This window comes from Schistocerca gregaria, chromosome 1 (genome assembly GCF_023897955.1).
Source record: "Schistocerca gregaria isolate iqSchGreg1 chromosome 1, iqSchGreg1.2, whole genome shotgun sequence".
NCBI classification, from domain to species: Eukaryota; Metazoa; Arthropoda; class Insecta; order Orthoptera; family Acrididae; genus Schistocerca; species Schistocerca gregaria.
In genome coordinates, this window is record NC_064920.1 from 519,005,064 (window position 1) to 519,019,411 (window position 14,348).

The 14,348-nt window shown below is 42.3% G+C and overlaps 1 protein-coding gene across 5 annotated transcripts in view; it reads left to right on the forward strand.

Annotated features, from left to right (window-relative positions):
• The window catches only part of LOC126354656 (inter-alpha-trypsin inhibitor heavy chain H4-like), a 78,094-nt gene that overhangs the window by 25,893 nt on the left and 37,853 nt on the right, over positions 1–14,348 (forward strand). For all 5 annotated transcript variants that reach the window (XM_050004463.1, XM_050004435.1, XM_050004445.1 and 2 more), the window contains exons 7-9: positions 1,269–1,472; positions 7,283–7,433; positions 10,266–10,621. In XM_050004463.1, coding sequence (XP_049860420.1) covers positions 1,269–1,472; positions 7,283–7,433; positions 10,266–10,621 — 711 coding nt within the window. The remainder of the gene's footprint in view (positions 1–1,268; positions 1,473–7,282; positions 7,434–10,265; positions 10,622–14,348) is intronic.

Genomic DNA, 14,348 nt, shown 5'->3' on the forward strand with positions numbered 1-14,348 from the left:
TATGAAACCTTGAAAACGCAAACTGACCTGTAAAATTTAGATAATGGAGTGGTAGTGCGTTTTCAAGCTCAGTCGGGCTGTTTTCTATAAAGCATTTCTAACTAGCGCAGACGGAATTCATTATGGGTGCTCGTTGTCTAAACAAATACCAAACGTGTTATGTATCTTGTCTTGTAGACTACATGCTCAACATCAATTTTACATATCAGTTCAGCAATTACCAAAGTGTACGGTGTTGTGGCTATGCATATTATCAAACAACTACCTCAGTCTGCTTATCAGGAAAGAACATAATAGTGTGGGGATATGGGTCGACAAAGGAAAGTTCTTTACTGGTATAAACATGTGTGTGAAAAAGCAGACAAACTGACTATTGCAATTTGCTAAAGCAAATAGTACAGAAATGATAGTCTCACATGGACAGTATAGATCATCAGTATAATTCACACACAAGTTCGTAGATCACGTAATCGCTACATAACAGTCACAACGAAACCTTGGTTTGTCTTTTATGAGAGAGAGGGAGATATTGTAAGCTCTTTGTTGTCACAAATGAAAACGTGATGGATGTATATCGTCAACCATGCATGCATCTGGATTGTAATAGGCTACGAAGGAACAGTAAAGTCCCCTAGCAAACTGCTAAATGCGTAGTACAAGGAGTTACTTTGAATGATAATTATTTGAAAGTACATTTGAAACACGGAAACTGTGAATGGATCATGAATGAATAGCATGGCTAGCATTCGCAACAAGCAGCAGTCATACTCCGTTGCACAATGTGACATGTTTAAACACCAAAATACCACTATCTTCCTCCAAAACTTCTAAACTACACAGAAACAGGACACAGATGCAATAGTGTGGCTTCCTCATTCCAGAGCGAGTCATTAAAACTGAATTTTGGCATAGTCATTGGTCCGCTCTGGCTGAAGTTCTTTAGCTGAAGTAGATACGATACGCGTTTTGGGCAGAGATATTTTGCTGCTGGCCTGCGACTCACAAGGCATGCGATCCTTGGCAGTCAAGTCACTCACACAGGGTCACTTACGTGGAGTATACAAAGTTATGGAACAGACCACAATGCATGATTCCCTCATCCTTCAATACCAACACGAATGATTTTCTGTGTCTTTGCAGCTAATGATTTCTTCTTAACCTGAAACATTTTGTAATCCACCATTGTAACACTGTTGAACGGTGCTATGTTGATTAGTCTGTTTTCATGATGACTTCACTGACAATGATGAAGCATTTCTTCTGGTCAGGTGACTGATGATGGATACTTCGTGCATTTCTACTCGCCACCAGACCTGCCACCGCTGGAAAAGTACATCGTGTTCGTGCTGGACGTTAGTGGCTCCATGAGCGGTCACAAGATAGAGCAGCTCAGGCAGGCCATGGTCTCCATCCTTGATGAGCTGGGTCCACGTGACAACTTTACGCTCATCACATTCTCATATGGATCACAGGTAAGGAGCAGGTGCTCTCTTTTGTTTACATCATGGTATTATGGACCATTTCGATTAACAGTCACAAGTAACTGAAGACTCGGAAATAGAAAAGAGAGTTTCTTTTATGAAAAGGAAAGAGGTAGCACAGAGAAGGTTGAGTATGGTTCAAAATCCCACATATTGTGCTGTGCAGACACTGTCAATAAGCTTGTAACGTAAGTAGGTGTTGCTGTGTTTAAGTCCTTTGACATCAGAAAAGCTGCAGTCTCCACCAAAGAGTCAATATGAAATTCCTAGTAGATTGTAACCCAAACAAATTGATAAAATTTATAAAGAACGCTATCAGAGTGAGTGGAAAACCATTGAGAGCTACAGCATATCCACTACAGAGCATGGGAACATTATAAAAAGAAAGACTACATCAGATATTTTTACTTAATAGTTACCTGTTCAGAAATACCCGTCACCCGCCTCCAGGACTTGTAGAGAGGAGTGCGTACATAATGTTTTGAACAGCAACTCATGTCTGGAAACGTCATCCAACGACGGTACAGAGCGTCAAAGGTAGAGACTCTGACACACACACACACACACACACACACACACACATTTCTGCGATGATGTTAAAAACTTACAAGGTCAATGGAATGGGTAAATGTATCAATTTTGGGTAAAGGTCCCTGGTTTGGAAACGATCGAGTTGCAGGTTACAACCAAAAATCATTCTGATACCTCTGACATGGGAGTATATGTATCAGCATGTTTCCAGAATGAGATTTTCACTCTGCAGCGGAGTGTGCGCTGATATGAAACTTCCTGGCAGATTAAAACTGTATGCCGGACCGAGACTCGAACTCGGGACCTTTGCCTTTCGCGGGCATGTGCTCTACCAACTGAGCTACCCAAGCACGATTCACGCCCCGTCCTCACGGCTTTTCTTCTGCCAGTATCTCGTCTCCTACCTTCCAAGGCACACAGTTTTAATCTGCCAGGAAGTTTCAAATCAGCATGTTGTTGATAAGAATGTAGGATATGTAAGTTTTAGTGGTGGTAATATTGATCAAAACAGGAAAAAATGTACCGTAAGAGTGGGCTCTAAAATGCATACCAGAAGATCTATAAGCAATTGTTCATGTTCGCTTATGTGAAACGCATCTCTATTGAATAAGTGCTCATAGCTCTTAACTTATGCAGTTTAGAGCTCATGGTTACTCGATTTTTTCTTTTTCTTGTTTTGCTCCTTACTACCACCTCTGAAAGTTGCGTCTTCTGCAATCTTAGTAACAACAGTACCGGTACATGTATTCTACTGTGAGAGCCATCAGAATGACTTTCCCTGTAATTTTCTGCTCATTTGTTTCCAAACAAGAGACCCTTACCTCAAATAGATACATCATCCTCAAAAGTTTGTGACGTCATTATGGAGTCATCCTAAATAAACATGCATCTACAGGCGCCATCGCGTATACGTTTGACGCTCGCTAGCATCCTTTGATGACGTTTCCAGACATAGTACCCTATTCAAAATATTATACAGGGTGGTCCATTGATCGTGACCGGGCCAAATATCTCACGAAATAAGCGTCAAACGAAAAAACTACAAAGAACGAAGCTTGTCTAGCTTGAAGGGGGAAACCAGATGACGCTATGGTTGGCCCGCTAGAAGGCACTGCCATCGAGCAAACGGATATCAACTGCGTTTCTTTAAAAAGGAAACCCCCATTTTTTATTACATATTCGTGTCGTACGTAAAGAAATATGAATGTTTTAGTTGGATCACTTCTTTCTCTTTGTGGTAGATGGCGCTGTAATAGTCTCAAACATATGGCTCACAATTTTAGACGAACACTTGGTAAACATGTAGGTTTTTTAATAGGTACGTTTGAATATTTTATTTCGGTAGTTCCAATGTGATACATGTACCTTTGTGAACTTATCATTTCTGAGAACGCATGCTGTTACATCGTGATTACCTGTAAATACCACATAAATGCAATAAATGCTCAAAATGATGTCCGTCAACCTCAATGCATTTGGCAATACGTGTAACGACATTCCTCTCAACAGCGAGTAGTTCGCCGTCCGTAATGTTTGCACATGCATTGACAATGCGCTAGCGCATGTTGTCAGGCGTTGTCGCAGGGACCACGATAGCAAATATCCTTCAACTTTTCCCACAGAAAGAAATCTGGGGACGTCAGATCCGGTGAACGTGCGGGCCATGGTATGGTGCTTCGACGACCAATGCACCTGTCATGAAATATACTATTCCATACCGCTTCAACCGCACGCGAGCTATGTGCCGAACATCCATCATGTTGGAAGTACATCGGCATTCTGTCATGCAGTGAAACATCTTGTAGTAACATCGGTAGAACATTACATACGAAATCAGCATATATTGCACCATTTAGATTGCCATCGGTAAAATGGGGGCCAATTATCCTACCTCCTACAATGCCGCACCATACATTAACCCGCCAAGGTCGCTGATGTTCCACTTGTCGTAGCCATCGTGGATTTTCCGTTGCCCAATAGTATGTATTATGCCGGTTTACTTTACCGCTGTAGGTGAATGACGCTTCGTCGCTAAATAGAACGCGTGCAAAAAGTGTCATCGTCCCGTAATTTCTCTTGTGCCCAGTGGCAGAACTGTACCCGACGTTCAAAGTCGTCGCCATGCAATTCTCGGTGCATAGAAATGTGGTACGGGTGTAATCGATGTTGATGTAGTATTCTCAACACCGACGTTTTTGAGATTCCCGATTCTCGCGCAATTTATCTGCTACTGATGTGCTGATTAGCCGCGACAGCAGGTAAAACACCCACTTGGGCATCATCATTTGTTGCAGGTCGTGGTTGACGTTCCACTTACTGTTTCCTTATATCCGGCGAACGGTTCGGACACTTTGATGATGTCGTCCAGGATACCGTGCAGCATACGTAGCACACGCCCGTTGGGCATTTTGATCACAATAGCCATAAATCAACATGATATCAACCTTTTCCGCAATTGGTAAAGGGTCCATTTTAACATGGGTAATGTATCACGGAGCAAATACCGTGCGCACTGGCCGAATGTTACGTGATAGCACGTAATTATAAGTTTGTGACTATTACAGCGCCATCTATCACAAAGCGGAAAAAGTGGTCCAACTAAAACATTCATATTTCTTTACGTATTACACGAATATGTAATAATTAATGGGGGTTCCTATTTAAAAAAACGCAGTTGATATCTGTTTGACCTATGGCAGCGCCATCTAGCGGGCCAACCATAGCGCAATCTGGTTTCCCCCATCAAGCTAGACGAGTTTCGTTCTTTGTAGTTTTTTCGTTTGATGGTTATTTCGTGAGATATTTGGCCCGGTCACTATCAATGGACCACCCTGTATACTCACTCCACTCTACAAGTCGTACAAGTTTTTATCGGGAATTTCCAAACACTTTGTATATTCAAATAAAATAAAAGTATGCCCATTATTAGAAAAGAAAAGTGTCATGAGTGGTTACCAGACTTTTAATCGCGTTGGCTAAGAGGCTAACGGAATCGGCTGACGGGCTTTCTTGGTACTGCTGTGGAGAATGCCATTTACTGGGCGGTGGTCGATGTACTGGCGGCGTGGCTGAAAACGTACTGGAGGCGTGTTGCAACATATTCCGGTAACAGCATGGATACAGCAAGTGGTGTGTGCATTTTGATAGCAGCCAGAGATGGATGCCCAGTGTTAGCGGCAGCCATGACCAGAAAAAAAACTCAACCATAATCGACGTCGCTTCTTTCACCTCTCCAAGCGAAGTCTCTCCAGCCAAGTCTCATTGGGAGTGTCTCCTTTGCAAGTCTCCCACAACATATGGTCTCTGCCCTAGCGTTCTACAAGGAGCCCTTCGTGGGCGAGGCCATTCACCTGACTGGCCGTGTCGATGTTCCTTTCTGGACAATCATATTATTTTGAAACGTCTTCATTGGTTATTGACCACTGCCCACGATTCTCATAGTAGGAGCAACGCACATTCACAAGAACGTTGTTCCTGGAAGGCATTTCTTTGATTGGAAAACTGTTTTTCGACCATTAAGTGTTGACGACCCGTGACCTCTGGAACTGTCCATTTGTCATATCTGCCTACGTACAGCACCTTTACACTACAAATGCTAACACCAGTGAGACAGTACAGGTATGGATCGACCAGTGGTCCGATGTATGTTCAGCCATACAACAGACACTATGTGAATATCCTGTGACGTCCCTCGGCTTATGACTCCAAACTTCACTGGTGTTTGTGACTGCGTTGCCAAGTGGCTGTAGCAAATGAGAGGCTAATCGCCTCATCTGACCGTAATATTACAATGTGCAAGAAAAAAGAAAAAGTACTGCAGCTCAATAAATAAGTTATTGCTAGACACCTTTGTAAGATGGTCAAGAGCAAAATGTCAGTGACGCTTAATGAACCTTTCTACTAGTATATTTTAGAATACAAATTAGATTTATACCACACTACAATGTTTGTCCAATCACAATTGCGCCTCAGAAGATCAATTATATTCACGAAGTTATTTATACATTTACTGTTCTCAAACAAAATATTTTGAAACACCAATTATCCATAGCTTGGATCAGGAATAGGTAGTTTTATTATAGTGAGTGATGGTGAGTAACTAAGCTTCTGTAAGAGCAGTAACTTCAGTTGCCTTCACGTGCATGGTAATTATATGTACCTGCTTTACAAATGAGAAATATTACATCAAAACACTTGTTCTGAAAATAATCTATAGAAAATGTCAGTGTGGGAAAGACTGGCTGGTAGTCACAGTGGGGGTTATGGAACGGGGGAATTGGCCTTGGGAGAATAACAGGTGGAATTAGTAGCCGTGGAGAGCTGGCCAGTCACGCAGTGTGGGATACTGTAAAGGCATATTACAAGACTTCGGGTAATTTTGTTGAAACTCAATGCTCCTTCCGTTGGGAGTTTAACTTACCTCCACAGGCTCGTGGAGCATCTCCCTATGCCATCAAGTCTGGAGAGAGCCGGGTTGGCCGAGCGGTTCTAGGCGCTACAGTCTGGAACCGAGCGACCGCTACGGTCGCAGGTTCGAATCCTCCTCGGGCATGGATGTGTATGGTGTCCTATAGGGGACTTATGACCTCAGAAGTTAAGTCCCATAGTGTTCAGAACAATTTGAACCATTTTTTGAAACCACTGGCAGCACTAGAGAGGAAAGAGGGGGTAGTGTAAAAACAAACTATATCTAAGAGAATAGTGATCGGCAGCAGTTCCTCTGTCTGAACTCGATCCCTATGATCCAGATGAGGAAACACGCTTTCAGCAGGATGGTGCACACAAGCAATACTCCTAAAATGCCACTGAGATTGTAATATTCTGTAGCACCCCCATCCTGCATATTTCTATTGTCTTTGTGGTTACCTCGAGTCTGAAGTTTTAATGGAAAACCGTTCATGGATCGGACATGGTTTGAGACAGCGGATTCGCCAAGGAACGAATATTGCGTTGGATCTACTACACAATGTTATGGGCAAAATCACTCTCTGCCTCCAACAATGTGTACTAAACCAAGGACGTCATCTGAATTATAATATAATCAGAAAACTGTAACTTTGAAGGTACACTATTAATTTCTTCTCTTGTACACTCATTTCATGTCAAAAAATAGAACTTTATAAATCTTCTGTTCGTTTCAGTCTTCCCATTTGTCTGCTTCACCCGGTATTATGTTGGACACATCTTGATTGTCTTTGTAGAGGCATAATGAACTTCATATGAACGCATTTTCTATCTGGAGATAAATATAATATATCATTTAACCGTAGGTGTGGTGGCCAGGTGGCGAGAACAAGACCTATACATCCCGGTACGATTGGCCCAAAGGACCAGAAAATGATGCTGATGCTGTCGTGCCTGCAACTCCAGAAAATGTTGCTAGCGCCAAAAATTTCGTGAGAGATCTCCATGCAGGAGGAGGTGAGTTCAACATCCTAGGTAGTGGTGACGCTCACCACAAAATTAGCAGCAGAAGATAAACGTATTATTGGAATTGTAGAGATTTGACAGAACAGACGATAACAGTGCAGCAAACTGCTCATATCCTGTGCCAGATACTTTATCTAAAAGGTAAGAAGCTACAAATTGTCCAAGAAACTTTTGAAGCACTGTGAATATCACGGTATAGTTTAGTAACAGTAGCGTCAATAGGGAAAGTAAATGATTTTATATTTTCACGTTTTGGCTGAGTGTCATTAAGATATTCTTTTCTTTGATCTGGTGGTCGTGCAATTCAACACTGGTTTCAATATTAGCGACAGCACATGAAACTGAGTACATCAATCTAATTCCATGTAAATGCTCTTTTATAAATTTTCACAAACTTTCATTGTTAATTATAACAGTGAACACCAAAGAAGATATAAAAATAGGTTTGAAATAATGTAATATCTTCAAACGTTCTTGTGAAGATTCCACATTCCCCCATTATTACATGACCAGTATTTTTAAAAGGAACTACATAGTTAAACGTTAACTTCTAGATGTAATATTAGACTAGTGTGGTTTCATACTTTCTCATGGCTTGCCTGGCAAACTGCGCACATCAAAATTGGTACTTACTGCTGGAGAAGAAAAATCGTAGGAACTCTCGAATTTAAATATACGAGTTATGAGACAAATAAACAGACCAAATATAAAATAATCCATATTGCTCTTTCACTAAGCTGCAGACATTTTCAGCTCCAAGTTGTTGTAGAGCGTCATAATAAAATGTTACGCTACATGTTTGTTGAATGAATGTTAAGAGAATGCTCTTTACAGCTTCCATGCAGAAGCAGTTAATACTGAGAATATCGGTTGTGAGTATCTGCTGACAACAGTCCACGGAACCCATGGTCATAATAATTGTTTCTCTAGCACCATACAAGAAAGCATGCGCTGAAACATTATTCTCAACCGTACACAAGAGTGTGTAGGTGATTAGGTACTTAACTTTGGGTCAGTCTACAGTCGCTCAAACTGATGTGTGTTTTTTAGTACAGTTGCCACACATGATCCTTCCTGTACAAAATGTATCCTGTAAGGACCGCTTAGGGTAAATTTATGCATAAATATGTCACATACGTAACGCCCGATTATATTAGAAAGGAGATTTTATCACATACTGTGGAAAGTATACTACACAACTGGCCATTACAACTGCTACATCAGAAAGATGAAGTGCTACAGACGCGAAATTTAACCGACAGGAAGAAGATGCTGTGATATGCAAATGATAAACTTTTCAGAGCATTCACACAAGGTTGGCGGCGTTGGCGATACCTACAACGTGCTGACATGAGGAAAGTTTCCAACCGATTTCTCATAAACAAACAGCAGTTCACCGGCGTTGCCTGGTGAAAAGTGTTGTCATGTCTCGTGTAAGGAGGAGAAATGCGTACCATCACGTTTCCGACTTTGATAAAGGTCGGGTTGTAGCCTATCGCGATTGCGGTTTATCGTATCGCGACACTGCTGCTGGTGTTGGTCGAGATCCAATGACTGTTAGCAGAATATGGAATTGGGTTCAGGAGGTTAATACCGTACGCAGTCCTGGATCCCAACGGCCTCGTATCACTAGCAGTCGAGATGACAGGCATCTTTTCCTCATGGCTGTAACGTATCGTGCAGCCACGTCTCGATCCCTTGAGCAACAAATGGGGACGTTTGCAAGACAACAACCATCTGCACGAACAGTTCGACGTTTGCCGCAGCATGGACTATCAGCTCGGAGACCATGGCTGCGATTACCCTTGACGCTGCATCACAGACAGGAGCACCTGCGATGGTGTACTCAACAACGCATCTGGGTCCACGAATGGCAAAACGTCGCTTTTTCGGATGAATCCAAGTTCTGTTTACAGCATCATGATGGTCGCATCCGTGTTTGGCGACATCGCGGTGAACGCACAATGGAAGCGTGTATTCGTCATCGCCCTACTGGCGTATCACCCGGCGTAATGGTATGGGGTGCATTGGTGACACGTCTCGGTCACCTCTTGTTCGCATTGACGGCACTTTGAACAGTGGACATTACATTTAAGATGTGTTACGACCCGTCGCTCTACTCTTCATTCGATCCCTGCAAAACTCCACATTTCAGCAGGTTAATGCATGAACGCATTTGCAGTTCCTGTACGGCCTTTCTGGATACAGAAAATGATCGACTGCTGCCCTGGCCAGCACGTTCTCCAGATTTCTCCCCAATTGAAAACGTCTGGTCAATGGTGGCCGAGCAACTGACTCGTCACAATACGCCAGCCACTACTCTTGATGAACTGTGGTATCGTGTTGAAGCTGCATGAGCAGCTGTACCTGCCCTTACACGCCATCCAAGCTCTGTTTGACTTAATGCTCAATGCCGTTATTACGGCCAGAGGTGGTGGTTCTGGGTACTGATTTCTCAGGATCTATGCACTCAAATTGCGTGAAAATGTAATTACATGCCAGTTCTAGTGTAATATATTTGTCCAATGAATACCCATTTATCATCTGCGTTTCTTCTTGGTACAGCAATTTTAATGGCCAGTAGTGTAGCTGACATTGTCAACAAGTACTCAGGGCTACAGGTAGGGACTTTCTTGAGGCATGTAGTTAAATCTGCTGTGGGAGTCGTTGGTATGTCTCAGCTCATTTGAGTAAAGCGATCGTTACAGGGTAAACACTAAAGAAAATAATATGGCGCGGTCAATGTTTTCATGTAAATGAAGACGTGAGACCTCACAGAGTGCATAAATAAGTCTCATGACAAGTCGGACCTGCTTGCTACAGGGACGGCAATGCACGACGCTCTGGACACAGCACTGCGAGTATCCAAGGCAGGTTTTCCACGTCCGGATGCGCCACTTGTGATGGTTCTGCTGACGGATGGACTGCCCAATGGAGACCCAGAAACCATCTTGCAGGACTACACCGCCGCCAACTTGGAGCGGGGAGCAGCACTGTTTACGCTGGCGTTCGGTGAAGATGCAGACTTCGGATTTCTGAGGAAGCTGGCCCTGCGCAACGGCGGCTTCGGCAGGCGCATCTACGAGGCGGCGGATGCGCACCTGCAGCTGCGCAACTTCTACCGGCAGGTCGCGTCGCCGCTCCTCTCCAGCGTCAACTTCACGTACGGGGATGGACAGGTGAGCTCGAGAGCCCGGCACTACAAGTACAAGAGATGAAGAGGTCACCCTTTACAAGTGACATATGTTACTTTGAAATGGGCAACAGTCACTTTTTCTATTCCCCTACTCAGTCGCAGACAACAGCTAAGACTCTATATAATTGGATACCAAATTATTATTATTATTATTTTGTTGAGTCGTGAGTCTTATAACTACTATGATGCAGCCTATACAAATTCCTCAGAGAAGCAATTCCAACCTATGTCCTCAGGTCTTTGTTCGATGCTTTCAAATCTCTATCTTCCTCAATAGTTTTTATCTATACAGCGCCCTCTAATAGCACGGTAATTGCACCCTAATTTTCTAAAATATGTCCTACCGTCATGTCCCTTCTTCTTGTCAGTGTTTTCTATTTATTCCTTTCCACGCCGATTCTGTGGGAAACCTCCTCATTGTTTACCTTACTGGTCCACCTAATTTTCAACATTCCTCTATAGTACCACATCTCAAATGCCTCGATCATCCGCTGTTCTGGTTTTCCCATTGTCCATCTTTCACTACCACACAATGCTATTCTCGAAAGGTACATTCTCCGGAATTTCTTCCTCAAATTAAGGCATAAGTTTGATACTAGTAGATTTCACTTGGCAAGAGATGCCATTTTTGCCAGTGATAGTCTTTATGTTATCCTTGCTTTGTCCATCATGGGTTACTGAGCTGCCTAGATAGCAGAATTTCTTATCATATACTTCGTGATGGTCGATCTTGATGTTAAGCTGCTCGCTGTTCTCGTTTCGGATAGATCTCATTACTTTCATGTGTCTTTGATTTACTCTCAATCCGTATTCTGTACTCATTAAAATGTACTCATTAGACAGTTCATTCCGTTCGGCACATCCTGTAATTCTTCTTCACTTTCAGCAATATCTTCGGCGACTCTTTTGATATCCTTCTTGCTAGAAATTTGGTTTCACTCTTTAACATTTTCTTTAGTACTGTCATTGCGTCTTTGGAGTATGGACTGAACACTAGCGGCGAAATATTACATCTGTCTTACATAATTTTTAGTATGAGCTCTTCGTTTTTAGTCTTCCACTCTTATTGTTGCCTCTTGGATCTTGTATATATTCTGTATAGCCCCTCTTTCCCTATATCTTACCTAGATTTTTCTCAGAATTTCGAACACCTTTTACAATTTTATAGCATTGAACACTTTTTTCCAGGTCGACAGATCCTTTTGAACATGTCCTGACTTTACTCCACTCTTGCTACCATTATCAACATCAGAAATACGTTTACCTCTCCTAAGGTTAAGTGATCGTCATGTAATAGCTTCTCAATTTTATTTTACACTCTTCTGTATATTATTATTGTCAGCAACTTGGGCCGCGCAGGGTAGCCGCTCGGTATCGAGTGCCTTGCCACTGTTCGCGTGGCTCCCACTTTCGGAAGTTCGAGTTCTTCCTCGGGAATGGGTGTGTGTCTTGTCCTTAGCGTAAGTTAGTTTAAGTTGGATTAAGTAGTGTGTAAATCTAGGAATCAAGGTCCTCAGCAGTTTAGTCCAATGGGAACTTACGGCAATTATAAAAAATTTCAGCAACTGGGATGCTTGAGCTGATAAGCTGATTTTGCGATAGTTCTCGCATTTGTCAACTCCTTTAATCTTCAGAATTGTGTCGATGACATTTTTCAGAAAGTCAGATGGTGTAATCCCAGACTCATACATTCTAAGTACTAACATGAATAGTCGTTTGGTTGCCACATTCATCAATGATTTTGGAAATTCTGATGGAATGTTATCTATCCCTTTTGCCTTATTTGATCTTAAGCCTTCCAAAATGGTTTTAAATTCTGATCCTAATATTGGATATATTATCTCTTCTATATCGACTCCTGCTTCTTCTATCACGTCATGCGGCAAGTCTTCTCCTCATAGACCCCATCAGCGTATTCTCACCTCTTAGCCGCTCTCTCCTCAGCATTTAACAGTGGAATTCCCATTGCACTCTTAATGTCACCACCCTTTGTTTTTAATTTCAGCGAAGATTATTTTGATGCTTCCACTTGCTGGGTCAGTCCTTCCGATAATCATTTCCTTTTCGATTACTCACAGGTTTCATTCAAGCGTTTTGGATTAACTCCCTGCGCTTCCTGTTTCTTTCATTCCTGAGTGACTCGTGTACCTATATTCCTGAATTTCCCTGAATGTTTTTGTGCTATCTTCTTCTTCTGCTTCCTGATACTGAAGTATTTCTTTTGTTACCCATGGTTTCTTCGCAGGTACCTTCTTGGTACTCAAGTTTTTCTTACGAGCTTCTGTGACTGCCCTTTTTAGAGATGTCCATTCCAATTCAACTGAACTGCATACTGAGATATTCCTTATGGCAGTAGTTATAGATTCAGAGAACTTCAGTTGTATGTGTTCAGTGCTTAGTACTTCCATATTCTACTTCTTTGTGCATTGATTCTTCCTGACTAGCCCCTTAAACTTCAGCCTACCATTCATCACTACTAAATTGGGGTCTGAATCTAATCTTTACGTATCTCCAGGCATTTTTTCATGTATGCCTCTTCCTCTTGTCAATCTTGAACAGAATATTCGCTGTTACTAGCTGGACTTTATTAGGGAACTCAATTAGTCTTTCTCCTCTCTCTTTTCTACCACCAAGCCTGTCTTCTCTCATAACCCCTTGTTCTACTCCTTCCCCTGCAGCTTCATTCTATGACTATTAAATTTTCATCTCCCTTAACTTTCTGAATTATCCGTTCAGTATTCTTATATAATTTCTCTATTTCTTCATCTTCAGCTTGCGACGTCAGCCTGTATCTCTGACAGATAGTTGTCGCTGTTTGTTTGCTGTCAGTTCTGATGAGAACACCTCTATCACTGAACTGTTCACAGTAACTCACTCTCTGTTCTTCCTTCCTATTCATAAGGAATCCTAGTTCCATGCTCCTGTTCTTGCTTTTACCCTATAGTCATCTGACAAAAAATCCATGTCTTCTTTCCATTGCAATTTACTGATAATCTTGCGTTTCCCTTTCCCATGTTCAAACGTCTGACATTCCATACCTAACTAGTGGAACGTTATCCTTTCTTTGGTTTTTCAATCTTTTTCTCATAATAATCTCATACTTGGCAGTCCCCTCCCAGAGAGCCGAATAGGGGAGTAGTCAGGAATCTTTTTCCAATGGAAAGATCATCATAACACTTTTTCAATTACAGGCCACATGTCCTGTGGATACATATTGTGTGTCTTTAATGTGATGGTTTCCACTGCCTTCTGCATGCTCGCCCGTTGATTATTGCCAATTCTTCCACCTTTAGGGACAGTTTCTCACTCCAAGGGCCAGAGAATGGCCGCGCTGGGCAGCCGCGCTGTCTAGGGCGTATTTCCTCGGTCTGGGCGGCTCCCCCCGTCGGAGGTTCGAGTCCTCCCTCGGCCCTGGATGTGTGTGTTGTCCTTACCGTAAGTTTGTTTAATTAAGGAGTAGGGACCGATGACCTCAGCTGTTTTGTCCCATAGGAACCGACCACAAATTTCCAAAAATATTGCCAGAGAATGCACTGAAGCTCTGTATTCTCCTTGTCAAGGCCATTTGCTGATGATGGTGGTGACTTATTAAAACCGGAAATCTCCAGCCGGCAATGTGAATGATTTTCGTTGAAAATTTAAGAGGTGGGAAGTTTGAACCTGGGGGCAAGGACGTTTTACTTATTCCTCTTAAAACTGTTAAATATCTA